Here is a 26497-nt window from a genome sequence, read left to right as displayed (position 1 = left end):
CTCCTTTGTGGGGACTAAGAGTCTCAGGTGATCCCCCCTTGCATCTCAGAACCTTAGAATCATAAAGTACCTCAAGTTGCAAGGGACCCATAAGGACCATCAAATCCAACTCCCTGTACAGGATGGGCTTCTTTTTGTATCTGCCCAAGGTAGGAGAGCCAGAGGGGCAAATTCAACCTGTGTGCCCAGGAACCCTCTGAATGTGTCCAGCAGAAGTGGCATTGAACGGCCAAGGGGGCTGGAGAGACCAGAATAACCCAAACCACAAGAGATCCCCATCTCACCCTGGCAAGCGTGGAGTTGGCTTCAGCACAGGCGCTAGGGTCGGTGCCAGTTTCTCTGTGCTCGCCCTCAGCTCCGGGGCTGAGTGGGGGATACCGCCTGCTCTCGTGCCAGCTGTGGGGCAGGGAGAGAGGACAGCTGGTGGTCAGCAGAGCCTACAGAGCTCAGGGGTGGGTGGCAGCACTGGCAGCCCAAGCCACACTGGCTCATTCTCTACTGGATGGGCAGAAGGTGGCAGAGCCCAGCCTGGGATCACCAGCATTGCTCTGGAGGGAATGAAGGAGACTCTTTCAAGGGCCTCCCATCCTCTTCTGGGACAGCCAAGAGGAACGGTTAGAGAGCATGACATGGGGGTTTCTCAGTCCTTTTTCCCAGGCACCAGTGTGCAGAGCATAGGGAGAAGGCATCTGATTTCCCACTGCCTGGCTTCCCACTCCCCCTCCTCCATCATTCACACAGAAGGGGCTGGTTGGAGCAGCATGGCTCCCGGCTGGTACTCACCGCTCTGTCCCCTCCGCTGGGCCCATGCATACGTACACCTCACACTGTGGGGCTAAAATATGAAGGGCATCCCAGAGCTCTCCTGGGTCTGCGTTGCAGGCATTGTGCCCTGAGACCTCCGCAGCATGCTCCTGTGAGGAGGAAGGGGTCGCAGTGATGCTGTTAGCGTGGCAAGGATGAGGATGAAGGCTGCCCTTCAGAAATGCCTGCTTCTTCTACCTTCTCTGAGAACAACCTGGCCTCCCTCCAGGGCTCTTTATATCTCATCCAGCCCACCGTTGAGATTTTTTTCCTATTTCAAGAGGCCAGAGAGGCCCAGCATGCTTCTGTTTGATGCTGAATGCTGCAGACATCCCAGAGACTGCATAAGGGCTCAGGGAAACTGTACTCCCATGTTGATGTTGACGCTGCTGGCAGCTGCTCTCCCTCACCACCAGACAGCTCAGGAAGAGGCAACAGAACCAAGAGGAAGGAAAATTTTTGCAGAAAATGCTGTAGTCCCAGCCTCTGCCTCTGTCAAGGCTTGCAGGCGTCTCAGCATCCTCCCTGGCCCTGTTATCTGTGGGGCTTATAAGCAGCAGTGGGGGAGGCTCTGGGGAGTCAGCTGTCTGCACTGCCTTCCCTCCAGCATCTTGCCCGCACTGGGATTCACTCAGAGGTGACAGCTCTGAGCAGATAGCGGGTGAAGAGCTGAGGTAACCTTAGAGGGCCCAGGGCCAGGAGAAGAGAGGGAGAGGGCGAGAAAGAGAGAGGGAGGTTCATTACTATTTCATCATCCCTGGCCAGTTGCTCCTGGAGGACAGCAAACAACACGAAACCCTCTGTGAACATGAAACCAGCTGTCGCCCAGTCAGAGACAGTAGCTTGTGTGTCCAGTCCTGTCCTAAAGAACTGTGTTGGTCCAGGTATCTAGAGGCCAAAGTCCCTTCAGATTCATCCCTCTCCTGCCTACCCTTCAGGGAAGAGCTAGCTGCAGCTGCCCTAGGGACAGAATTCAGCCCTGGCGCCAAGCCAACAGCTGGAGGCCACAGGGAAATCGACCAGGACCATATTTAAGGTGAGGAAAGCTGTAAATGCCAGCAGGCATCAAGCAGAGATTAATCCAGGGTGGGTCCCTGCTCTGCCAGTCTCCTCTACTTATAGCTTTGCATCTGTGACACCCCTGCTTTCCCTTCCAGGGTCTATTAAGCCCCTTCTGCCCAATGTCCAGACCTTCTCTGCCAAGGTGGCTCCCAGCTTTAGTCTAGGCACAGTTAAAGAGGGATTCCTGTGCCTGGAAAGACTCTCTCCCCATGCAGTTTTCCCCCAGGACATCTAGAAATCTCATCTGAGCCTTTGTCTTAGGGATTTCCATCTCTCCAAAAGCAGGTGGAGTCCCAGAACAAAGGGGCCATTAATGAAGCATCCATAGCCTCCAGGTGGGATGGAGTAGCTCACCTGGACAGCATGCTGGTGAGCCCCTGCTGCTCGGAAACAGTGCTGACACAGGCTCCTTGCAAATATGTTGGCTTCAAAGTTCATGCAGGGCACGTCATCCACTGAACCAGACATTGTTCCATAGCAGGGATGAAGATTTTTGGTTGCTAGCCTGCTGGTAGAGGGAAGCCAGGAGGAAAAGGAGGAAGGAAGAGCAGCAGAAGACCACAGCTTAGGGTCCTCCAGCCTCAAGCTCCTGTAAAAGCAGGAATGTTATTCCCAGACTGAAGTTTCCTGCTCTCAGCTGTCAATACTGGAATCAAAAAGTACCCAGGTACAAGGTGATCAGTATGATCCTTATAGATAATAAAAGGGTGTGTTCAAGCAGGGACTGCTTTTAGTGGAGGGCACTGCACTGCACCCTGAAATGACTGCTGATACCCCCCAATCTGGGAGTCCTTGTGAACAGAGGGAATGATATGCATGTCCTACTGTTTTGTTTGATGGAACTTTTCTTTCTTCAAGCTCTGTTAGAGGGCATAAAAAGAAAACCTTTTTTCTTAACTATGTTGCTCAAAAAGGGATGGCTATAAACAGCTTAGGAAACTTGGAAACTTACTAAGACTCTTTCTAAACTTGTTGAGCCCATGAAAATTTCTGAGACTTTTAGGACAGATGATTACAAAACTGAAGAGCAACAAACATTGACAGCACAACAGCTGGGCTCCACAAATCTGTCCTGTTTTTTCAAAAGCGTACTGCCCACCATCACCTCTTCTGTTCTGCAGGGTTTGAGAGTGAGCCCTTGGATCTGAAGGTGTGATCTGTGCTGGGAGGACTGCCTAAATTGCGAAGAGGAGGCACCAACAGAAAGAAATCAGTTCAGCATCCCTGATGTGAACATGCCACTACTGGCTGCCCTAAATACGGACAGAGCAGCTGAGCAAGCCTGTGGCTGCTCCCCAAAACAACCAGGGCCAACCGTCAATGGCGATATCAAGTTATAACTTTTGTTTCTCGGTGGACTCGTTGGCAATACAGCAAATTGCTCTAGTGCCAGCCTTGCAGCCTCCCTCCTCACACTGGGGCAAGCTTTCTTGACTTGCTCACACAAAATGAAAGATAGGAGCCTAAGCACTCCTCTGCCAGGGATGCAGTAGGAAACACCCCATCCTTGCTTCCCTCCCCTGCCCAAGGACTGCCAGCCGTGGCTGAAGTCCCTGCTACCCCAGTGCCTGATGGGCAAATCATTGCTCCCCACATCCCTTGGGGCCTACTGCCAGGATAATGCTGTGATCTGCAGGGCCTCTGGCATGCATGCATACCCGCACGCAGTCAGCCATGCTCAGAGCTCCCACGCCTCCCAGTGCGCCCAGTACCTCAGCTTCCCTATGGCTCCCAGCACCTCGCCGCCCGCCGAACTCCCCCCTCAGTGCAGCTCGCCGTGGGAACCGCGGGGAGCGAGGCCACACCCCCTTCCCTCTCATTGGCTGCGGCCGAACAGGGATTTGCATACCGGCCTCTGAGTGGCCGGCGGAGGCGCGCGGCTATGGCGCCCACGGGTGCGGGCACGCACGTGTTGGTGGCAGCGGGCGGGAGATCGACCCGGCCGGGGCTGGGGGGAGGCTGGGCCCGGGGACTCAGCCCCCCGCCCTCATACCTCGGGCTCCCACCTGCCCTTCCTCTCGGCTGCAGCTCCCCAGGGACCGCCCCACCGCCTGCCGAGGGTCTGCCCCACTGCTCCCCCGCAGTTCATTAGCCCGAACCTGAAACAGGTGCCAAAGCAGCGGACTCATCCGCAAGTACTGAGAGAGGCAAATGCCACCGTGTTCCCAGCACAGCTCCAACAGGAGGTCATGCCTATACCTACGGCAGTGCCCAGAGAGGTTTGTCTAACCTGGACTTTACTTGACAAGCACAAGCCCTGCCTGACCCTTGCTATTTCTAGTAGAACATCTTTAAAGTTCTCCATTGCTCCTACAATTCAAATTCCTTCTCTTCCTGACCCTGGCAAGTGTTACAAAAGAATTCAATTTCACTTTTTGTTTACTAATTGAAAGCGGTTTGCAATCCACTCTTCAAACATATTTTCCCCAAACAACCTGTTTTTCAGCTCCCTTAGTCCCCAAAAGTTCTTGTCACTCTCCCAGTAACTTTTTTCCTCGAGTTCATTTCTGGAATACAATGCTGGAAGCAGCAGCATGTACTGCATACGGCCTTGCGCTTGATAAGCTACAAAAGCAATAAATACAGTGCACCGATTATCACACAGCTCATGCACAGGCTGCAAACATTCTTCCTTTTGCTGTGCTCCAATTTTTCCCCATCTGACCTTTTTGGCTCTCAGTCTAGTTTTGATCCACTGTAATCCCAATTATATTTTTGTGTGCGCATGTGTGTGGAATCACAGTCTAGCCGGTGAAAGCCATCATGCATGGAAACCCCAGCGTGGCAGCCCACATCAAAGCCTTGCATCTCTGTACACGCCTGGGGCACACACACAGTAACGTGCAGGTGCCCGAGCTGACCCAGCTGCAGAGACAGGCATGAAAAGCCTGTGGAAAAGGGATTTCACAGGGAGCTACTGGTCCCTGCTTTTCCTTTATGGAGCAGAAGCTGCATTAGCATGTTGATTTTTGCGAATACCTTACATTTGAAAGTGGCCTTCTCCTGAATGGCTTGAACTTGTTTATGAGCAGTTGGGGGTGGGGTGAGGGGAACTCTAAACACTCGAATCCATCTTGAAAACAATGTAAAGCATCAAACAAGAATTTTAAGCCAGAGTCTGGTATAAACTATGATGTGTCTGGCAAAAACTTAAGTCACTAATTTGAGTGTGGGAATTCATATCCTTGATTCAACATAGCCTGGGGTAGCCCGACTGCAGACCCTGTGCATAACAAAGACAGCTGGCTAGGGCTGAGTTAGTAATTTACATTCCAAAATAAAGCTTTAATCAATCAAATGGAGAAATCAATAGTGCAGTGAACAAGCTGTATAGGATTTAACAGTTCTGTTCTCTGTTTTACCATATGCCTATTTTTTTTTTAATTTGAAAACTCATGTTCCAGCAGGAACTGGAAGCTTTCAGAGGATGGAAGAGGCCATTGGAGATTTCAGGTGACACTTGAGAAAAATGTTATTAGGGCCAGGGAAACAGCAAACTAGAAGTGAGATTCTTCTAGATCACCTGGCAGCAAAATGACCAAAACTGAAGTGCTGCTGAGGTCACTCTTAACATCCAATCAGGATTACAATGAGGTCATCCAGCTCTGTCCCAACTACCATGCCAGGCTGTCTACAGGCTGGGGAAGGCAACTGACCCATATTCCACAATTCAGCAGATTTCACAAAGGGATGGTGCATTTGCTTTACAGTGACCATTCAAGCTCCAGAGCAAAATATTTGGATGGGGAAGTGCAAGTCACCTTCTGTCCATGGTCACTCCACAAAGGCACTGCGTCCTGGAGAGAAGGGAAAGCTGCAGTACAATCCTGACCACAGGTGGCACACTCTGTCCTATAGCTTTGAGCTGCAATCCTCTTGGCTTCCCTCCTCTATCCCTCTCAAACCAAACAACACATTGAGACCCCAAGTAAGACAAGTAGATAAATAAGGTCATGCATTAAACCCCATGACCTTTTTGGAGTGGCCTTTAAGGCAGCGTTTGAGAACTGTTTTGGAGGCAAGGAAACCACACACACTTTTACTGATGTGACCAGGGTTATTCGGCACTGGTGCCCTAGAACTCATCCCAGGATGGGACTCAGAATCTAAGCACACAAGGCACTAGTGGCACATGGGATAAGTGTCTACTTCCCCAGCATTTACCTTTCTCAGAAGGGAAAGGCAGGTGCAAAAGGATCCCATTCCTTACCATGAGCACAAGTCACTCAATTCCCTCCAGAACCATCCCTTTAGCAGAAATTGCATCACTGCTGTCAGTGCTGAGATCGTACCCTCCTCAACACATTGAAGAATCTGTGCATGCACACTCTAAGAAAGGACCGAGATACATGAGGATGGTGCCATTCACTTTAGCGGCTGGTGGCCATCAACACTATTCTGATGTTCTTCCATGAAGCCTCAGGCCCTGGTTTATTCTTTTCCCTCCTATTTCTGGCATAAGGAATCTATTTACTTGCCCTTTGCTGGGTTGCAGATTTTTTTGGTGTGGGTTTTGGACACACAGGCCTTTTCTTCCTTTTGTCATTTCCTTGCCAGTACACATATGGCATGGAAGGAGGCCTGGCTGACAAAGACAGAATGGCCATTTCCTATGGATACTCCAGGACAGAGTCCAGCATGCAGACTGGGCCCACTCTCCTCGAAGGATTCACTCACAGTTTTGCCATCAGTATTCCTCAATCCCAGCCACATAAAATTTTTTTCGCCCCTGCCAAAGGCAACCACACTAAAAAACATACACTGAAGTCCTAAGAAAAAAGGCAGTTAGCTGCTAATAACTGCAGCAGCCCTGAGGTAAAGAGCAAGGGCAGCCTCTACCACTCCCACCCCTGACAGGGCCACCCACACACAGCAAGGGCATTAGGGCATTTCATACTCCTCTGAGCTATCATAGTTAAGATCGGCATATTCAGCAGACAATGGAATGAGCCATTCCTGCTCTGGTTGGCTCTATGTTACCACAGAAATAGCTCCCAGCTATTCCATCTTCCAAGCACCAGTGGATTTCAATATCCTTTAAGCATCAGGAATTAGCTCCCTCTCTTTCCAGATGGTACTGACATGAGCACAGCTCCTGTTATGCTTCAAGTAAGTCACAAATGAGTCTTTTTCTTAGCAAAATGACTTCAGATTTATTCACAAAGTTACCAAATTTCACCTGGCACAGGTACAAAAGAAAAAATACCCCTGCATTCAGGTTGTGGCACTAGTGAAGAAACACACAAGACAAGATGACACCATGTCTCTATGGAAAAGGGATTTACTGCACAGCAGAAATTCCAGGGCACTGATGCAGGAGTGGAAGCAGAGCTCTTCCAAGTCTCGTACACTGTCCTGATGATGTGGCTGTTACACTCTGGCCCAGATCCTCTTCTTTGACAAAGCCAAGTATCAGCTCTGAAAGGGGAGGCCCAACAATAGAAGGGTTACACCAAATAGCAAATGCAACCTTGAGCAGAAGTTTTTGAGAGACTCTGTGACACCCAGACACTTAGCTGGAGATCACTGTAGAAATAAATGGGTAGTGTCTAGTCACCCTAGCCAGTGCTCAGGAGGCTTAAGAAAGGCTGAACTGGGCTCACTGCTGGTCAGAGCGCCAAGTAAACAAGGTGCTTGCCCCAAACGACATGGCCCCAAAGAGCAGCAGGCCAGATGTGGAGCACTGTCCCAGCTGGTGGTCTGGACACTAGTTTCTCTGTTAATCTTGGTCACGGCCCATTTTGCCTGTCAGCCTCCGTCGCTGAGTCTTGGTGGTTCGCCCTGTGCTGGACTTCTGGATTTTCTTGCGTTGGGATCTCTTTCTTTTTGTCTTTTTCTGGCTGTGCGTGTGCAGTGTGGCAGTAAGAGAAGAGATTCTGTGCAGGGCAGAAAGAGAAAAATGTCTGGGTTCTAAACTCTGCAGAAACAAGGTGACACGACAACAGCAGAAGAGCCCTGTGTAGCCTAGCAGGAGTGGATACCAACCATGGCAAGCCCCAGAGGAACTCCAAGCTTTGCATGAAACCTGCAAATCTCCAAGTGCAGTAACAACCAAAATTAATTTTATGAGCAGTGGACTACCCAGACACTATAGAGTTAAGTAATTCTCCACATCCCCAGAGTAGTTGTAAAACCTGGATACTGAAAAATGTGAAGAACGCCAAAGCTTTAAATATTGACCTTTATCCCTAGAAATAAGCTCTGCACCCTGCAGTAGGTGCCGAGATGAAGGACTAGATAAAGAGGCGAGGACGAAGCCCACCGTCCTCCCGCCGCTATCACCAGAGCCCCTGGGAGCCGCTATCACCAGAGCCCCTGGGACGGGGCCGGAGTGTCCGGGCAGCCCGTGCTCCGCCAGCGGCCCCTGCTGGCTCCTGCCCGCGGCGAACGCAAAGCAACCCCCCGCCCCGCCCGCACGGATCCGGAAACATCCTCTGAATCAGCTTCCAGACTAACAGCAAAGGCCTGAATCAATCTATACATACTTTTCAGACAGGAAAGGGTTTCTGGACTTCTTGGGCATGGCTATTACAGGCTTGTTCACCACCTCTTCCCCCTTCTCTTTCTCTTCCTCTGATCCATCACTTTTTCCCTTAAAAAGAAAGCAGGTTTGTGATTCTGGCATGTCTGTTGCCTTCTTGATTTCATCCTGTCCCAGATGAAGACTTTTTAGTTCTCCACATCCCTTGCTGTCCAAGTCTCATGGTTTCTTATCACAGTCCCTTGGAAAGGGACAACCAGTGATCTACAGAAATCCACCCTAAGAGCAAAAAACTTCAGCATGATCTTAATGGCCATACAATTGAAGTCCAAATTATGAACCAAAGATCTCAGCTTTTTTCTTAAATTACTATCAGTAATCAAGGGGATTTGCAGATTAGAAGGTGACCTTACAAATGCAAAAGGTTAACAGACACTTCTCCAAAGAACCCAAATTCAGCCACAAGTCATGAAGATTAGAAGAGATCAAGTCAACAAGCACTTGAGAGTTTCTACAAAACCAATATAAGATCTCAGTTACAATGTATTTTGAGAATAAAAGTGACCACAACCAGAACTAAACGGTTTCCTTATTTGTGGTCCAAGCATAGGCTCATGGAGAGAGAAATCCCTTCTCATGCTAACAGTAATTTTTGTGGACAGGACAAAGGAAAGAGGTGAAGGACAGCTCATGCAGCAAAGTCTGAAATCTTGCTGCTTGTGTTGTAAGGGCTTTTAAAGTACTACACTGTTGCCATCCGGTCCTGTGACACCTTTCATTTAATCAAGGTCATTGGGACAAGTAAAGTATTTCAGGGAAGTTTTAAGTGAACTATTCACACAGGACATTTCCTCCTCGTTAGAGGTCCAACATAAATTGTGGAAAAATATGAAAGCTATGAGTTTCCCTTTTCATTCCTGTTCCCAGTCAGCTGCAAGTCTTTGGGCATATTCAGGGAGCACTCGCCAGCCCCTAGAATGTTTATACCTGATCAATGAGCGAGGTAGCAAGAGGCTTTACCACAGGAGCGGTCAGTCCCAGCTGGCGTGCCCCAGAGAGGTCAAGGTCGCTGATGGTAGTCACTGTTACAATGTGGTTTGGGTGGTCGATGTTCACAGATTCTGCCCGAGACGTCACCAAGTGCTCCAGTTCATCAGCCTCATCTGAGGAGACAAAGAAATCCTGCACTGCAAAGTGCCCAACTTTTCACAAGACACACTCACTTGCTCCTGCTGTGCCATGCTGGGGAGGGGTGACACGCAGCCTTCGCGAGAAGGCTAAAGGGCAGAGGGGCTTGAACACCAGCACTACAAGCGTGTAAGTCAAGGTCCTTCTCCCTGCTGAGGCGACCTGGATGACACCTTGGGGATGTCCTCCTGCCTCCTTCCCTTCTGTACAACCCAACTGACCTCCTGTCTGCCCCAGGGCCAGAGGGCTGTGGGGTCACCACTCAGTCGCCACCCGGTTTCCCAGGGGGACAATGGGAGGAGCGAGTAGCTGTTGTTGCGGGACAATGTGAGAGCTCCCCTTTCCCCAGCCCTTATCACCCAGCCAAGGCTGTGGGACCACAGGCACGCCTCTCCCTTCCCACCCCCGGGCCCAGCACGTACCAAGCGCCTCCTCCCTCTCGCTCAGCATCTTCAGGTACTCCTGGTGCCGCTGAGGAATGGAAACAGGTCACTGCCGCGCCTCTGCCGCCCCTCCTGCCCCGTTCCCAGCTCGCCATGGCCCGGGGGACACGACCCTTCTCCCACCTCCTCTTTCATCTTCCTCTGCTCCTCCTTCAGCTTCCGTTTGATCTCCTCCAGCGCCGCCTTCCTCCGTTCCACCTTCCGCTTGTGGAAGCCGGTCAGGTACTCCCTACAGCCGGCAAGATGGAGCGTCCCCAGCTTTTAGCGACCGGGGGATACCCTCCTGCCCCCCTGCCCTCCCCCGGCCCGCCTGGCCTCACCTCCGCCTCTCCTCGTCGAAAGTCACCACCAGCCGGCCCTCACGGCCACCCGGACCCTTCTTCTTCTTGCGGCCCATGGCGGTACCCACGCTGCTGCTGCCGCCGTCGCCCGCCCCTTCCGCCGCCGCGGGGCCGAGAGGCGGCCCTTGCCTTGCCCTGCCCGCTCACCCCCGGCTCGGGCGGGAGAGAGGGAGAGAACCCAGGGTCAGGGACGTGGCAGGAGGCTGACCTTGCTGTAGCATCCCCTCCTGGGGTGGACAGGGGCTTGCTTTAAGCATGGGAGCTTCCAGCTCCATTCCTCTTCAGCTCCCTCCTGCCAGAAGATTTTCTGGCACTGCCGTGTGCGGACATGCCAGTGCAGCACCCGATCTCACACCCGGAGACTCGTTCCGCCACTCCTGAGAGGATTACATCTCTTCAATAAAGGTCACTTCTCCAAATTGTTAAAATTGGCAGTTCTTCAACTGAAGTTCCTCCAATAAAGCTCTGAGTGTTTATTTCAAACTATTGTCATTGCTTGGTGTTAGTGATGCTTGTGCTGCTCCTCTTAGCTGGGCAAGGGAGTTGTGGGACGAGTCTCAGCTTTGACACCAAGTGTTCAAGATGTAGGACCTGGCTGGACAGCCGTGGTTTTTGTAGTGGTAGTGAGAGGTGCTGGCATGAGTTGGGGAGCATCAAAACTGCCATGTTCTTGGCTGATGGCTGAGAGTGACTGTGACTGAACTCTCGAATCTTTATTGCCCCCCTGTTACTGATTTTAAAATGGGTCTAATGTCTGTGTGGTAGCCAGATGACTTTGGTGGAAGCTCCTGAAGTGCTGCAGGGGCAGCCAAAGCCAACTCCCCCAGCCCACAGAGTGTGATGAGTCCTGATGCAAGTCCTGACAAAAGTCCTGTCACCGCCTGGCAGCTGCTTGTCCAGGGCCAGCTCTCTTTTATCAGCTGCCTTGCTGCTTGTGCTCTTTTCCTGGCCTGTCCTTTCACCAGCAGAAATGCGGAAAAACCAGTTCTGTGGTTAATAGCTGCACTTCCCTCCACGCCCATGGGGCAGGTCTCCTCCTCCTCACTCCGAGTCTGGGTGCACTTCAGCCTCCAACCTCTTTGGCCCTGCCTGTGTGCAGCTGGCTCAGGTGCACCGACGGGCCGCTGTATCCTTTCCATTAACCTTCGGGCTTTTCTTGCCTTCCCCTCTTCCTTCCATCTGCCAGAGCTTGTCTCTCTGGTGTCTCCTTCTCCCTTGGGCAACCCACTGGATTGGCCTGCAGGTGCACAAGGCACAGGCAGCTGCCCTCCTGGCACTGTCCTGCCCTGCCTGGAGGGATACCATTTGGAGGTGATGGCTGAAGGAAACGAGCGGAGCATGAGGACCCTGAAGGAGGTGTGGAAAAGACCAGAAAACTCTTTGTGCGCAGACTGCGGGAAGCCAGGTGAGTCCTCGAGGGATGCTGGAGGAAGAGTCGGAAGCAAGGAGCTGGGACTGTCTCTAGCAGCTGTTTGGTGCTATCTGAACTGCACAGGAGCCTAGGGTGGAGAGGAAGGGCAGGCATTGCTCTGGATATTCCTTGCCTTTCCCTGAAGGTGTGCTGGCAAGGGAGCAGGAAGGAGATGCTGCCACAGCACTGGTGGGAAGAAGGACAGGGATGTGGGAGTGCCAGATAAGCAGGGTCTGCATAGCTGCAGCACTGTGGGTTGTAGTCATGTTAGATCTCAACTACAAATCAAGGTCATGCCCAGTCAGGACCTGACAGGAAAGCTCCCAGTGAAATCCTAACTGCTTCAGAAAGAAGGCATGATTCAGGAGGGCATTGTCTCCTCCATGACTCAGCTCTGAATGACAATCTGCCACAGTTGCCTAGGAGATTTCATTTAGTGAAGGGCTTGCCCTTGCAAAAGGGTACCCAGTTTGAGGTCCTACAAGTGCTGCTAAACCCACCCATCATTATGCACCCAAAAGGGGCACATGGAGTGTACCATCCAAGCCAAATTAAGACTGGACTAAATAGTACCATTTTATCTTATTAAATTCTTCCAGGAAAAATTTAGATTCAAGGTTGTTTTCCACTTCATGAGCTAAATATTGTTGGGGATTTGCTGTGATGCACTAAACATCTCCTGGAGACTTCTCCCAGAGGTGGTTTAATTTTCATCTTGGGTGAACCTTTACACAAAGTTCTTCAAGATATAAGTTAATAAAGATTCAGACAAAGTGTTTGAAACAGGGAGAATGAGGAATCAATAGCTGTGTATTTTCCTGACTGGCATCTGTACCTTGCGTGTTAATCAGCTCAGAAGAAACTGTGGTCACCCCATTCTCTGTTTCTCAGGACAACATTCTCAGGTGAGGCATATATCCCAGGGAAATTCACCACTTCTAGTCATACTCTTTTTTATACTCTCAGATCCTGACTGGGCATCCTCTACTTTGGGTGTTTTCATATGCCTCAGCTGTTCAGGAATTCACCGCAACATCCCTAGCATCAGCAAAGTCAAATCCCTGAAGATGGACCACTGGGATGATGCTCAGGTGCAGGTGAGGTCTTTATTCTCATTGGTATGTCAGGTGGGTTAGGTTTACACTATACACTAAGTGTCTTGGGAAAATTAGCTCTTTGGCCTCACAGGGTTGGACATCTAATCTGATTTGATCTGTCCCTTTTCTACTCATGCTCCCGATATTCAGTTAGGGGAAGATCATGGGCAACTCCATTCTCTGAAGAGAGTTTCCAGATACAATGGCATTTATGGAAACTTGACTTCTCCCTGTTACAGTTCCCTTAAGTCACTAATCTTCAGAGGACTAAAAATATTTTCTGGAGATTCAAAGAAAATAGTCTGTATCTTGCTGCTGGAAAAAGACCAAAGAGGTTTGGAATGTCCTCCCAGATGTCTTTGCAGAGCTGTTGTTAAACTCTCCAGGAGATGTAGGGCATGGCAGCAAATCCACTGAATATGTGTGCACCCAGCCCCATGAAAATGACATTTATGGCATGCTGCTGATTCAGGTGCAATCAGTGTAACGTCTGAGAGTAGATGAGACCTTTGAGACCCACCTTCCTGTAGCCAGACTGCTGGGATGTTGCAATGATGGGGAAAGAGAATGCTCTGTTAGAGCTTGATGTGCATCTAGCCCTGTAGTGGATCAGGAGAGAAAAAGATCCAACTTGAGTCTGCATCAAAGGCAAGGCACCACTAACTCTCTGTCTAACTCTGCAGTTTCTGGCCAAGAATGGGAATGCTGTGACTAAAGCCACATATGAAGCTCACATCCCTATTTACTATTACCAGCCAGCCTACAATGACTGCCAGTAAGTTGCTGCATACAGAGGAAAAGGGGGAAGAGCAATTCTTTGGCAGTTCCTCTAGCTAGTTTCTGAGTTACCTGTCACCTCTCTCCATAGAGTGCTGAGAGAACAGTGGATACGGGCCAAATACGAACGCAAAGAATTTACTGAGCCGGGAAAACAGCTGCCATATTCTGATGGTAAGAGCAGAGCGCAGCATCAGAATATCCTGCCTGTTGTCATTGCTGGAAACTTTGGAGCATCATGAAGTGTCAGTGTTGCAAATCCCACAAGTATTCCTGAGAACCCAACTGGTACTCACAGGGCAATATTTTGGGGGGATTAAATTGTGGGCAGCATAGGCTGGCACTGCCACCAGTTGTGTCCAAGCCTGGTATTACCAGCTGCAGTCTTTCAAAGGCATTTGATGTCCTGGTGGAGACAGACCTCTGCAGTAATGAATTTCTGTCCTGCTGCATGCAACCCCCTCTATGGGTGTTCTCTTTGAAATGTCACTGCCACTGCTGTGACAAAGGGCACTGGAGCCCAAAGACCTGCAAAGTCAAGTGAGAAGAGTTCTGGTCCCACACCAGAGTCTGCATGGGCCAGGACTTTGGTGTTCACAGGAGACAGCTTTCATGCACTCAGAGGCAGCAGTGGGAGCAGGATTAGGAGGTGGGAATAATCTGGGAATATCTTTTGGTGAGTGTGTGGTTGCTGCAAACACAGGAACACCACCATCTTCAGTTGTAAGTCAGAGGTGACACTTCTCAAGTGTTTGTTCTTAGCAATAGTCCATCATGTGCTTTATCTTGGAGGGGATCCCTGACTGTGTGCATCTCTCTGATGCCTACAGTGCTCATGAGGGGTTGCTATTAAAAGTGGCTTTTCTGCTCCTAGGCGTGAAGGAGGGCATCCTCTGGAAGAGAGGTCGGGACAACGGGCAGTTCCTACCCCGCAAGTTCCTCTTGTCTGAGAGAGAGGGATGTCTGAAGTATTTCACCAAGCAGGATGTGAGTATGGTGGTCAACTCCCACTTCAGTGAGTACTTCACCCAGACCAGCAGGGTCACAGTGATATTCTGACTTCCTACGCATGTTTCTGAGGTTGCCTTGCTCGTCCCAGCCCAGAGATGATAACAGAAACATCACAGAGAAGAGGGGTCCCCTTTCTACTCTCAGGGGGACACTTTCCTCATGTTTTGCCTTTGTGCTTCCCTCACTGCTGAGAAAAGGACTGACCTTTCACTTCATCCCTATCCATTTGCCTGGATGTGTAATCCTGCACCATCCCTGGAACCAATCTCACTCTGTTGTGAGCCAAGTTGGCAAAACCCTGTACTCTGGTTAGTTTTGAGGAAGGTTACTTTTCTGCTTGTTCATCTCCCTGAAATAAGTGGGGCAAGTGCTAATATGCAGTCACAAGGCAGGGAATGGCTCAGGGTAGGGAGGAGCAGGAGGTGCCATCCAGAGGGATCGGGACAAGCTCGAGGAGTGGGCTGATATGGTTTAACAAAGAGTTTTAACAAGGCTGAGTGCAAGGTCCTGTACCTGCCTTGGGCAACCACTGGTATCAATACCAGCTGGAGGATGAGGGGATTGAGAACAACCCTGAGGAGAAGGATGTGGAAATAACGGTGGATGAAAATGTGGACGTGAGCCATCAATGTGCATTTGCAGCTCAGAAGCCAGCTGTATCCTGGGCTGTATCAAAGACAGGTAAAGGGAGGTGATTTTCCCCTTCTACTCCACCTTTATGAAACCCCATCTGGAATACTACATCCAGCTCTGGGGTGCTCAGCACAGGTTATGGACCTCTTGGAGCAGGTCCAGAAGAGGGCCACAAAAATGATGAAGCGGCTGGAACAATTCTGTGAAAACAGGCTGGGAGTGTTGGGGTTAGCCTGAAGAAGAGAAGGTTCTGGGGGGACCTTAATGTGGCCTTTCAGTATTAAAGGGGATTTATGAGAAAGATAGGGACAGGCCTGTTGTGATAGGACAAAGACAATGGTTTTAAACTATATTTAAACTAGATATAAAGGAAGAATTCTTCTACAATAACAGTGGTGAAACACTGGAACAGATTGTTCAGAGAGGCGGTGGATGCCCCATTCCTGAAAAAGTTCAAGATCAGATTGGATGGGGCTCTGGGAAACCTGATCTAGTTGAAGAGTTCCCTGCTCATTGCAGGGAGGTCAGACTAGGTGGTCAAAAAGGCCGCTTGCGACCCAAGTGGTTTTATGATTCTATGATTCAAGAAGTAGGCTCTTTCCTTTTGAGGTCAATTAGCCTTTAAACTGGCTCAGGTTTAAAGTCAGATGCACTTCCAGTGTTTCACTGGCACTGCCAGAGTAGGCGCAACTCAAATCTAAATTGGATGTGTTGGGCCACTGTTTGGTCGTAAGCACACCACACACACACACAGTGAAGGGAGTGTGGGATACATTTTGTTGGGAAGGGTCAGTCATTACATCTTAAGATCCTCTGACCCTGTCTTACCCCACTTACTCAGTAGCTCAGGTCTCCTTCCTTCTAGATGGCTCATGCATGATCAATGCCATTCTGTTTTCAGGCCAAAGAACCCAAAATTAATGTTAAAATAGATGTCATCAATGCTACATTCCAGCCAGAGAAGATTGGGAACCCCAATGGCCTGCAGATCACCTATCTCAAAGACAACAAGACACGGAATATATTTGTCTACCATGAAAGTGGAAAGGTATCTGGTTTTAGCATCAAACACTGCAAAGCCATTGAAGTGCTTTGAGAAGCTGCTGATATTAAATAGTATGAAGCATGGGTAGGATGGGGTATGTGAGTATGAGTTGCTGTAGGTAACAGGGTGGGGGTTCTGGCTCTGTGTTTTTGCATCTGTGGGAGAGTTTTGCTGCAGGGAGCAGCGCAGGAGCACTGGCTGAGTCAGTTTGTGTGGGAGGAGCTGCTGTAGAACATGTGATGTGCTGCCTGTGTATGTGGGGAATGGGTCAGCTGTGCTCCAGGCCTGTCAGTCTCACTTCAGTGCCTAGTAAAGTTGTGGTGAAGATTATTTTGGGAGGTATTGAGAAATACCTGAAAGACAATACAGTCATTGGTCACAGCCAGCATGACTTCATGAGAAGAAAGTCCTGCTTATCAAACCTGATTTCTTTCTATGACAAGGTAACCCACCTGGTTGATCAAGGGAAGCCAACTGATGTAATCTTTGTGGATTTCAGTAAAGCTTTCCATACTGTCTCTCACAGGACAGTTCTGGACAAAATGTCCAGCACAAAGCTGGATAAACACATCATGTGGTGGGTGAGCAATTGGCTCATGGGCTGAGCACAGAGGGTAATAGTGAATGGGGTAACATCAGACTGGTACCTTGTCACTAGTGGGGTTCAACAGGGCTCTGTCCTCAGCCCTGTGCTCTTCAACATCTTCATAAATGACTTGGACACAGGACTGGAAGGGATACTAAGCAAGTTTGCTGGTGACACAAAACTGGGAGGAGCTGTTGCCTCCCTTGAAGGCAGAGAGGCCCTGCAGAGAAACCTTGACAAAGCAGAGGACTGGGCAATCACCAACCATATGAAATTCAACAAGGGAAAGTGTCAGATTCTGCACCTGGAATGGGGCAACCCTGGATGTACAGACAGACTGGGGAGTGAGATGCTGGAAAGCACTGCTGTGGAAAGGGACCTGCAGGTTCTGGTTGATGGCAAGTTGAATACGAGTCAGCAGTGCCCTGGCATCCAGGAGAGCCAACTGTGTCCTGGGGGCCATCAGGCAAAGCATCACCAACCAGTCAAGGGAGGGGATTGTCCCACTCTGCGCTGCACTGAGGTGGCCTCATCTTGAATATTGTGTGCAGTTTTGCAATATAAAAAAGATATTAAGCAGTTACAGAGTGTCTAAAGGAGGGCAACGAAGATGGTGAAGGGCCTTGAGGGGAACCCATATGAGGAACCGCTGAAGTCACTTGGTCTGTTCAGCCTGGAGAAAAGGAAACTGAGGGAAGACCTCATTGCAGTCTACAATTTCCTTGTGAGGGAAAGGGTAGACACTAATCTCTTCTCTGTGGTGACCAGTGACAAAATGCAAGGAAATGGCCTGAAGTTGTGTCAGGTGAGATTTAGGTTAGAAATTAGAAAGAGGTTCTTCATCCAGAAAGTGGTTGGATGCTGGAACAGGCTCCCCATGGAAGTGGTCACAGCACCAAGCCTGACAGAGTTCAAGAAGCATTTGGACAGTACTCTCAAGAACATGGTGTGACTCTTAGGGATGGTCCTGTGCAGAGCTAAGGATTGGACTCAATGATCCTTGTGGGTGCCTTCCAACTCAGCATATTCTGTGATTCTGTGCTGGCTGTGTGCCTGTGAGGGAGATGCTGAGAGTGCTGGGAAGGGAGAGATGACTGCATGTATTGTTAACATAGGGCTGGGTGGAGCTGGGTGAAATTAGATTACTCACTGTTGCTCTGGCTAAGTTTTCTGTCCTGTGCTTTTCCATTCTCAGGAGGTAGTGGACTGGTTCAACGCCATTCGCTCTGTGCAGTTCCATTATCTGAAGGTAGCATTTCCTATTGCCAGTGATAATGAGGTAAGACAACGCTAGAGCTCAGTGCTGAGTCTCCCACTGCTTATGTGACAAAAGAACTCATTAGTTACTATTATAAGCCCAGGTACAGAAGTGGAAACTGCAGAGTTTAGATAGAAGGATGAGAATGTATGTTTAAAAGGGCCTGTGGTGGTCAGAAAACAATTGCTTTCTGCTGTTTCTGGGCATTTTGGAAGCAGAAGTGACTCCTGGCTAGACAGTTTGGGAAATAAAAATTTAGAAGGTGACTGAATTTGGGGCAAGGTGACTGAATTAGAAGGGCAGGGGGGAATGAATAGCAAAGCACAGCTAAGTGAATGTTACTCCTGCCTTTTTGTCAGATTAAAAATCGTCTGACGAGAAACTTCTTGAAGGAGGGATACATGGAGAAGACTGGTCCCAAGGTGAGCTGCTGTGCCAGAAAAACTCTAACAGGGACCTGCCAGAGAGCCGCTGGCTTTCCCAACTTCAATATTTTCCCCCTACTGTTTCCCCATTCCCCCTGATTCTTTAGAAACCCATAAGAACGGTGTGTGTGCACCAAGGGAGGGGAGAATTAAAGTAGGGGAAGGACACATGTGAAGGTAGATGAAGTCAGAGTCCCTGTTTTCTCCCAGAGTGACAGATCTCTCTGCATGTGTCTGTGTGTGCATGATCTTACAGGTATTTAGTGTCTAGATTTCCCCTGTCTCAACTCCGGGGTCCTTCACCAAAGTCCAAGAATTGGGGACAGAAGTTGGGACTGAAAAATCCGATACTGACCCCCACTCTCAGCTCAGAGAGGGTGAGGAGGAGGTTGCTGTTGAGGCAGGGGCTTGCTTTAAGTGATTGGGATGAATTTTGGGTATCCATTCGTGCTGCTCACAGCAGAGGGCACTGTCCCCTTACATATGTCATCTCTTCCCTTCACAGCAGAGAGAGGCTTTTAAGAAGCGCTGGTTCACGCTGGATCATCGCAGGCTCATGTACTTCAAGGATCCTTTGGTGAGAGGGAGATCTGACCGCTGGGCAGCTGCAGGCAACGGTGCTGAGGGCAGGGTCAAAGTGCAACCAGAGTCTTTGCTCTGCAGTAAGAGTGGCTCACAGGTTTGCCAGCTGCTCTGGAGGGACCTCAGGTTTTCCCCTTTCCATGCCATTTAGGTCATCACATGCTTTCTGTGTTTGTTTTGCAGCCTGCAAAAAAGGGGAACAGGGAGGGCTGCAGTGTAAAGGTGTTGATGGAGGGGTGACATGGAGAGGCAGGAGCACCAGTTCCTCTCTCATACCTCTCTAGATCTATGCACTTAAATTTTCCTTTTCACTACTGTCTTTTGAGCATAGAGCTCCTCTGAATCCCCCTGACCACCTCCAAAGCTTTTTGCTGGTCCCTCATATCCTTGGTCCTCACACACTCTCCTCCTGTTCTTAGGTGCATTGTAATTATTCCCTGGTTCTTTTGGGATTCCATAAATCACTGTCTTTCCCTCCTTATGTGCAGGATGCATTTGCTAAGGGTGAGGTATTTGTGGGCAGCAGAGAGAATGGATACAGTGTCCAGAAGGGATTGCCTTCAGGGACACAAGGCAACTTTTCTTGGCACTATGGCATCACCATTGTCACCCCTGACCGGGAATACCTCTTCACCTGTGAGACAGAGACTGACCAACTGGAGTGGATCAAAGCCTTCGCTAGTGTCATCAACCAGGCCATGACACCACAGGAATATGCAAGTAAGTGCCTGGATGCTGTTTCCTTCACCTCCTAACACTCCAGTGGAGTATTGCCCTAATTCACTGCCTTTTTTCCTTTACTACAGTTGAAGCCTACTTCAAGTTTAAGTCCTAGGAAGCCATACAGGAACCTCACTGTGACTCAACTCTACCTGGTCCTGTGGCTGTCAGAAGAGGAGATGAGACTCACATCAGAGAAACACAGTGCTGTTGAAGCACCATTTGAAGCACTTTTGTCCCCATAGAATGTCCACTTGTGTTGAGGGCCCAGTTAAGCTGCTTCCTTTCAAGTGCAAGACCTTCTGAGTCTGAATCCTCAGTACAACCTGTCCCCGTTAAATTGCTGTGATCTGACTGGATGCTGGCAGGTCTTGTCTGTCAATTAGGCCTTGAAAACTTTGGCACTTACTGTGTTGGACATGGGACCTATCATCACTCCTGCATGAAACTGCAATCAGCCACCTACCTTATGCAAAAATCAGCAGCCTGGATGGAGCCAGGCACTCCAGTGGATTGCAGGGGCTGTTGGACTAAGAGAGCCTGTTCCTTTAAAAGAAATGTTATCTCTGCTGGTGACAGAGATGTGAAACATCTAGATATTTGATCAATTAGAGCTGTAGTTGAGAAAGGTCACTTAAAAGATGTAACCTAACAGCCAAATGTGAGGCCAGTTTCCCTCTACTGTGTATGGGCTTAAAAGGTTCCTCAGACCACATGTGTGTGCAGACCTTCCTCTGATTGCTACAGAGGAGATTTAGAGATTGTCTCAAAAATAACGTGTGACTATACATTTGAGGGTGTGGATAATGTATGTGTGTACATAACAAAGTGATGGGAGATGGAATACTGCCTGTGGAAGATAACTGAGGGATATTCGTGCCACTGAAGTTCAGCTGTCCAACTTGAGTCTCTAGTCAAACCAATGGAGAGAGGTTGGCTCCTGCAGAAAGCAACTTGTAGCATGTATAGAGTTCAGAGTCTGTCTCTAGCAGAGCCTAGGGGTTGATGTCTGAATATAGTAATGCATGGATCTCTGCTCCCTTGTTCCCTGTATGTCAAGGGCCTGGCACTTTCATTCTGACGCACACATTACATAGGTTTATCTTGTATATCATACATACATATAATTTTATGCAGCAGTATAACAGGGAAAGTGTATATAGCAGTTAGCCCAAAACACTAAATCACCCTGTGAGTCATGTATTAAACTCATCTCTTAAAGCTCCCCTGGGAGAGCTGTGTTTCACATACTGGAAGGATCAGCTGAGTTCTGCTGGTGACTGTAGTGTTTGATGTGTTTGCAGTTTTACACAGGCAGTGTGAGTGAAGGTGTCTCATGTATTAAGGGGAGCTAACTAGAATGAATGAGACAACCAGTATTTTTAGTTAACTCCTAAAGAAATAAGTGAAAAAATCCCATTTTAATTTTTTTTTAATTTCCAAAACTAGTTAACCTAACTGCTAAGGTATGAAGTGGTTTCTCAGGAAAAAGAACAAACAATTAGTGCAAAGAGCCATAGCTATTCTTTGTATTTTCCGGGGCATGTGGACTGTGATTATTCCCATCAGAGCCAAATGGGCAAAGTCATGGTCCCCATCTTCTTCTCTGGGGATGCCTCTCTGTGCTCTGACTGCCACAATCTGTTGAGAGCACCAGCCTCCTGGATGAGAAGGAACTTCACTCATCCTGCTGCCATGACGCAATGGAAATATCCACCTAACAGTGTATTTTCACTGCAGCTTGCTGATCTCTCTGAGTCTGGAGCATGACTTCCCTAAAAACTAAAGACAATTGCTCAGTGAGGGGAGTACTGATGGGATGCTTCATTTTCCTGTTTGCTGCTGAGTTATTGCTGATGAAGATGAGCAGAGGCATTTGACTCAGCCACTAGGGTGCAAAAGAGTATGGGTGGAGTGGTCTGAGAAGCCCTATGAACTAGCAACAGAGCACATTTAGTATGGGGCATCTGTCCTTGCTCTGCAAATTCTGTTGCACCGTGTCTTCTCTGAGACAGGAGGCCCAGATGTGGCCAAGGAGAGAGCAGGGTAGCATAGGGTGATGGTGCCTACTTAATGTGGTTCTGTTCCCTGCCCTGAGGGGAGGCAGCAGGTCCAAGGGCTGGGGGGAAAGGAGGGGAAAGCTTAGAGAAGGAGGATGGTCTTCGTGGAGAGGGAGGAAAGACTGGGTCTAAAATACCCAGCCCTTTGAGTTTTTAGGAGCATACTGTTGACTGGAGAGCAAAGGTGAAACAGGGCCAGGACAGAAAATGTGAGATGTCCTACCATCTGATGGACCTTCTTGCAAACTGGGGACTACATGCAATGTCTACACCTCAAAGGGCCCTGATGTCCTTCGGAAGGAGTTGGGGACAGACTCTCTCAGCCTGGGTTGGCTAAGGGCTGGTGTGGCTGCTCCCCGCCTATTGCACTTCCAGGGCTGGCCCTTGTTTCCCTTCTAAAGCCACAACATGATGCTTTCTCCCCATCCTTGCCACATTACAGAGTCTTGTCTTTCAGTTATCTCCTCTCTCAAATGAGGACAAGTATGCAAGGGGAAATGGGAAAAAGTAAGGGAAACAGGAACAAGAAGGAAGAGGAAGCAGGAGAAAGGTGCAGGGAAAGAAAAATATAGGGGAAGAAATCATGTCTGCCAGAGAGACAAGGGAGCCAGCAGGGCTCCTTTGCTAGTGGCTAAAAGCCCAGTATAAACTGGGACTGCATTCACACCGGTGTGTGAACCTGTGAGTCAGACACATTCCTCCATGCAGTGGTCAAGGCAACTCTCGAGGGGCTGTTTCAGGGGGCAGAGATCGCTTCTCCAGAGCCTGTCTGAGCTGAGACGACACAGACGTGGGAGCAGAAATCCATTTGTTCACCAAGTCTGCTGATTTCTGTGGGTCCAACAAACACTGGAGAAGCAACAATTGAGGAGTTGATGAAGAGAAGAGACATTTCCTTCTGGCTGGCAGAGGTTGTCTTGCACCTGTTGGTCTTGAAGGGGAAGGCAGTGTCCCTTTCTTGTCCTTTTGTTGGTTAAAGGAAACAACCGGACAGAGCTTGTGATGGACAAGATCAGCAAAATGGACTGGGCGGTTGGAGGTGAGAAATAGATTTCATCCTCTCTATGTCTGATGAACTCTTGCCATTCTTCCCTTGGCTGCTTTGCTGTTAAGTCTAGATTTGTCCCACACAGTGAGGGAGGAAGGAACAGGTCTCTCAGAGCTCTACTTGCTCCTGCTTACCTTAACAAAGATGTCTTACAATCCTTCCTTCATCGGCGCAAGGCCTGGAGAGGATTCTAAGGGTGGCAGTTTCTTGGAGGAAAGCAGTGGTGGGGGTGAGGACAGTAGCGTCCTGGGAGGGGACAGCCCAGTCACAGGACCACTGGGTGCAGTGCTGCTGGTCATGTGCCTCACTGGGATGGTGGGGAACATCTACACAGTGGCAGTGGCCTCTGGCAGGGTGGTGGGCTACTCAGCAGGTTCCTTGGGGGTCTACGTGATCAACCTCGCCTTGGCTGACCTCCTGTACCTCTCCACCATCCCCTTTGTGGTTTGCACCTACATTGCCCATGACTGGTTCTTCGGGGATGTGGGCTGCAGGCTTTTGCTCAGCCTGGACCTCCTCACCATGCATGCCAGCATCTTCCTCCTGACCGCCATGAGCCTGGAGAGGTACTGGGCAGTGGCCAGGCCACTGCAGGCCAGGAGGGTCAGCAATGCTTACCGCAAACTGGCCAGTGCTGTCCTCTGGTTCCTCTCGCTCCTGCTTACGGCCCCCATGATGGTGATGACACAGCTGCGGGAGGGGGACGTCCCCCACAAGCGCATCTGCACCCCCACCTGGACTCCAGCAGCATTCCGGCTCTATCTGACAGTGCTGTTCACCACCAGCGTCCTGGCACCCGGTGTGGTGCTGGGAATTGTCTACACCCGCGTGGCCCAAGTGTACCAGTCCTCAGCATGGGCGCTGGGGCTGCCGGTGGCTGGCCGGGCCCCCTCCCGGCGGCTCCTCTCCAGGATCTCTGCCATCGTGGTGGCCTACTGAGCCTGTTTCCTCCCCTTCTGGGCCTGGCAGCTGGCTGGGCTGTACCAGCGGGATGGGATGGGCATCGGCCCCACTGCCCAAGCCTACCTCAACTTTGGTGTCACCTGCCTGGCCTATGGCAACAGCTGTGTCAACCCCTTCCTCTACACCCTGCTCACCAGCGGCTGCCGCCGGTGTCCTGGCCATGGTGGCATGGTCATGGCACAGCCCACAGCACCGTCCCAGCAGGCTGCAGGAAGCCACAGCCTCCCCCTGGCTTTCAGGGAGCTGTCAGGATCTCTGAGAGAAAGCGAGGGCTGAGCAGTGCCCCAGGTTGGGAACATCTATCAACCTTTGGGTTCAGTTTGAGAAATAAAAGTGCATGACTTTCCATGCCAGCATGCAGTGTCTTCCTTCATTGTTGCAGTGTCTTCCCCTTTGCATGGATGCTCATCCTGCTCAGCTGGGGGGAGGGGGAGAATGCTTGTCTTGGGGACCTTGACTCCATCCTCACAGGTCCTTCAGCCCTCACACACCAGCCTCCACCTTGCACAAGGCAGGGGAGTGGGTGGAAGGGAGCAGTCAGCTTTGACACATCTAAATTATACAGCTGGGGAACCCGTGCCACCCCTTACATCCTCCTTAGCAACGGGCCAAGCCATAACAAAGTCAGGACAACAGTGAGTCATAGATTTCACAAGAGTAGTGAGTCACTTTAAGAAGCAGCCACGCTAGCAGACCTGACTAAGGTTCATATGCCTGTGGTAAAGCTACCACTCAGCTTTCTTCATGCACCCTTTACAAAAAAATCTTTGAAGAGTGTTTCTAAAGAAAGACTGCCAAGTGCATTTAAGAGATTTCCACGAAGCACAGCTCAGGGAGGTCAGCATATTTGCTTAGCTTTTAAGATCAGCCCAGAAGAGGAAACTGCAAAGAGAGAGCTCCATGCTGTGTCCATCATCACAGCTCATGGTGGCTTCACCAGCACTATGGCCCTGCTGTGGTCTACCAAAAGTAACGCAGTATACCAGACTGTATCAACACCACTATGTAAACTGGGCCAGGTCTCTTGTCTTGAGGCCATCTAGCCTAGTGTGGCTCACTTCCATGCAGCTAAACTCTCTTCTCCAGAATGGGTGGCCTCATCCATATCATCCTGTGAGAAGAGTCCCTAAGCCATGCCTCTGCACTGGGTGGCAACGTGAGATGTCATGGGTGCTATTACAGATGTAGCCCTAAAGAGTGTGATGTGATCATTCAGAGCAGGCTGGCTTTGGGCAACATGGAGCTCTGAGAGAGATCCAGCTGCAAAACCTCAAGTTGCTTGTACGCTCCAAGTGTTTCTGCCTCTCATCTTATTTCTCCCTTCCTACTCAGCCCCACAATTCCTAGCAAACCAGACTGCCTCTGCTTGAGTACCTACACAGGACACAGGATCTCACAGAGCCTCATGAATTATGAAGTAAGAACAGGAGGTGCTGCTGTAGGAGAGAATTTCTGTTCTCCAGTTACTCTGCAGCAATTTAATGGGAGAAATTGCCCCAGCAATTTCTGCAGGGAGTCTTGTAGGACACCAAATTTTTAGTGTTCTTTGTTGTTCATGGCCAAGCCTGTTAGTGAGGACCCAAAGATTGGGCTTTTTGTCCCAGACCTACCTGGTAACTGCTGTGCACCTTGAAAAGGGCAGATCCCACCTTTCCCATGCCCACCAAGCACAGCATGCTCAACAGCAGTAATCATTGTTGTCAAGGTAGCATTAGACTAGAAGAGCCCCTGAGGCAGCTATGCAGTAACATCAAACATGCCTCATCATCTCACATTCCTGAGTCTAGCTGCCGTTTAGACTGAGAAGTGCTCTGGCTCATCTAGGCTAATGTGAGGGAATGGGTAACAAAAGCATGGTGCACACATCCTTAGCATCTCCTAACCCAGCTGGACATTGCTACCTCTCCTAGCTCTGGACAGACGTACACATAGGGCAGAATAAAACCAGACCCCTCCAGGGTACTGCCCACAAGTGCCACAACACAACACTATTTGTGCTTCTGCAGTTATTGGAAGGAAGGATTTGGATGGAGAGTCCTCTATACACCCTGCCACACCCAGCAAGGCAGCCTTTTCTTCTGCTGTCTCCATGGAGTAGCATGATGTGCCAAGGCAACCTAGCAGAGCTCTGTCATGGGTTGGACCAGCCTCTTCAGATGGGTACAGCCAAAGTTAGTACAACTGAGGACCTTTCCCTCACTCCATGCCCTCCCAGGCTTACCTAGCATAGATTTAATTAGCTGGTTTTATTTAGGTAGGGTAAGGTGTCAGTCTAGACAAGAGTACATGACTTTGCCTAAGGGATCCTTTCACTCTCTCCCCCGGTCAAAACTAGTCCCAGTGTTTCCTCCTGAGGATCTCCTTGGACTTTTTACCTTCCATCTTCCATATTTAACCCTCATCCTCTTCTCCATCCATGACTTTTAAGGGCCAAGGCTGGCACAATTGCAATGACTTATGATACCTAAACAAAGCTGGCTACCTTCATTCACCCACTTCTCTAGTAAGATGTCCAGCCCATGAGGACTTGGAATATGAAAGAAATTAGGTTTTGAGACTGAC

At 49.7% G+C, this 26497-nt stretch overlaps 3 protein-coding genes across 4 annotated transcripts; 2 read left to right on the top strand and 1 right to left on the bottom strand.

Moving 5' to 3' along the window:
* Window positions 1-6993: 6993 nt before the first annotated feature.
* NOL12 (nucleolar protein 12) lies at window positions 6994-10434 on the bottom strand. 2 transcript variants are annotated; one of them, XM_071549857.1, is made up of 6 exons: window positions 10299-10434; window positions 10102-10207; window positions 9958-10006; window positions 9368-9510; window positions 8352-8458; window positions 6994-7742 (listed from the first exon to the last, which is right to left on the bottom strand). In XM_071549857.1, the coding sequence occupies exons 1-6, from the start codon at window positions 10373-10375 to the stop codon at window positions 7586-7588; spliced, it is 639 nt and encodes a 212-aa protein (XP_071405958.1). In that variant the 5' UTR covers window positions 10376-10434; the 3' UTR covers window positions 6994-7585. The 2 variants fall into 2 exon arrangements, with proteins under 2 accessions (XP_071405958.1, XP_071405957.1); XM_071549856.1 differs by having other exon boundaries at window positions 9335-9510; window positions 10299-10433.
* A 1046-nt stretch (window positions 10435-11480) lies between these two features.
* On the top strand, window positions 11481-21379 carry LOC139670262 (arf-GAP with dual PH domain-containing protein 1-like). The gene is made up of 11 exons (XM_071551749.1): window positions 11481-11724; window positions 12697-12827; window positions 13511-13602; window positions 13696-13778; window positions 14479-14591; window positions 16150-16296; window positions 18075-18158; window positions 18497-18559; window positions 19068-19139; window positions 19633-19864; window positions 19951-21379. The coding sequence occupies exons 1-11, from the start codon at window positions 11634-11636 to the stop codon at window positions 19977-19979; spliced, it is 1137 nt and encodes a 378-aa protein (XP_071407850.1). The 5' UTR covers window positions 11481-11633; the 3' UTR covers window positions 19980-21379.
* Window positions 21380-21469: 90 nt separating this feature from the next.
* On the top strand, window positions 21470-24263 carry LOC139670261 (urotensin-2 receptor-like). Its single transcript, XM_071551748.1, has one exon. It carries the CDS (start codon window positions 23117-23119, stop codon window positions 23909-23911), a length of 795 nt encoding a protein of 264 aa, XP_071407849.1. The 5' UTR covers window positions 21470-23116; the 3' UTR covers window positions 23912-24263.
* The last annotated feature ends 2234 nt before the right edge of the window (window positions 24264-26497 follow it).

The sequence above is a fragment of the Pithys albifrons genome, chromosome 3, assembly GCF_047495875.1.
Source record: "Pithys albifrons albifrons isolate INPA30051 chromosome 3, PitAlb_v1, whole genome shotgun sequence".
In the NCBI taxonomy this organism is placed as follows: domain Eukaryota; kingdom Metazoa; phylum Chordata; class Aves; order Passeriformes; family Thamnophilidae; genus Pithys; species Pithys albifrons.
Note: the sequence above shows the minus strand (reverse complement) of the source record. Positions and strands in the feature narration are given on the sequence as shown.

Bases quoted from the DNA above. Each gene is read 5' to 3' on its own strand.
- NOL12 (XM_071549856.1), bottom strand. From the start codon at position 10,375: ATGGGCCGCAAGAAGAAGAAGGGTCCGGGTGGCCGTGAGGGCCGGCTG. The intron at 10,208-10,298 runs GTGAGGCCAGGC...TGCCGGCTGTAG, and splicing joins TTCGACGAGGAGAGGCGGAG to GGAGTACCTGACCGGCTTCC. The intron at 10,007-10,101 runs GTGGGAGAAGGG...TCCATTCCTCAG, and splicing joins AGAGGAAGATGAAAGAGGAG to CGGCACCAGGAGTACCTGAA.
- LOC139670262 (XM_071551749.1), top strand. From the start codon at position 11,634: ATGGCTGAAGGAAACGAGCGGAGCATGAGGACCCTGAAGGAGGTGTGG. The intron at 11,725-12,696 runs GTGAGTCCTCGA...TTATACTCTCAG, and splicing joins CGCAGACTGCGGGAAGCCAG to ATCCTGACTGGGCATCCTCT. The intron at 12,828-13,510 runs GTGAGGTCTTTA...CTAACTCTGCAG, and splicing joins GGGATGATGCTCAGGTGCAG to TTTCTGGCCAAGAATGGGAA.
- LOC139670261 (XM_071551748.1), top strand. From the start codon at position 23,117: ATGTCTTACAATCCTTCCTTCATCGGCGCAAGGCCTGGAGAGGATTCT.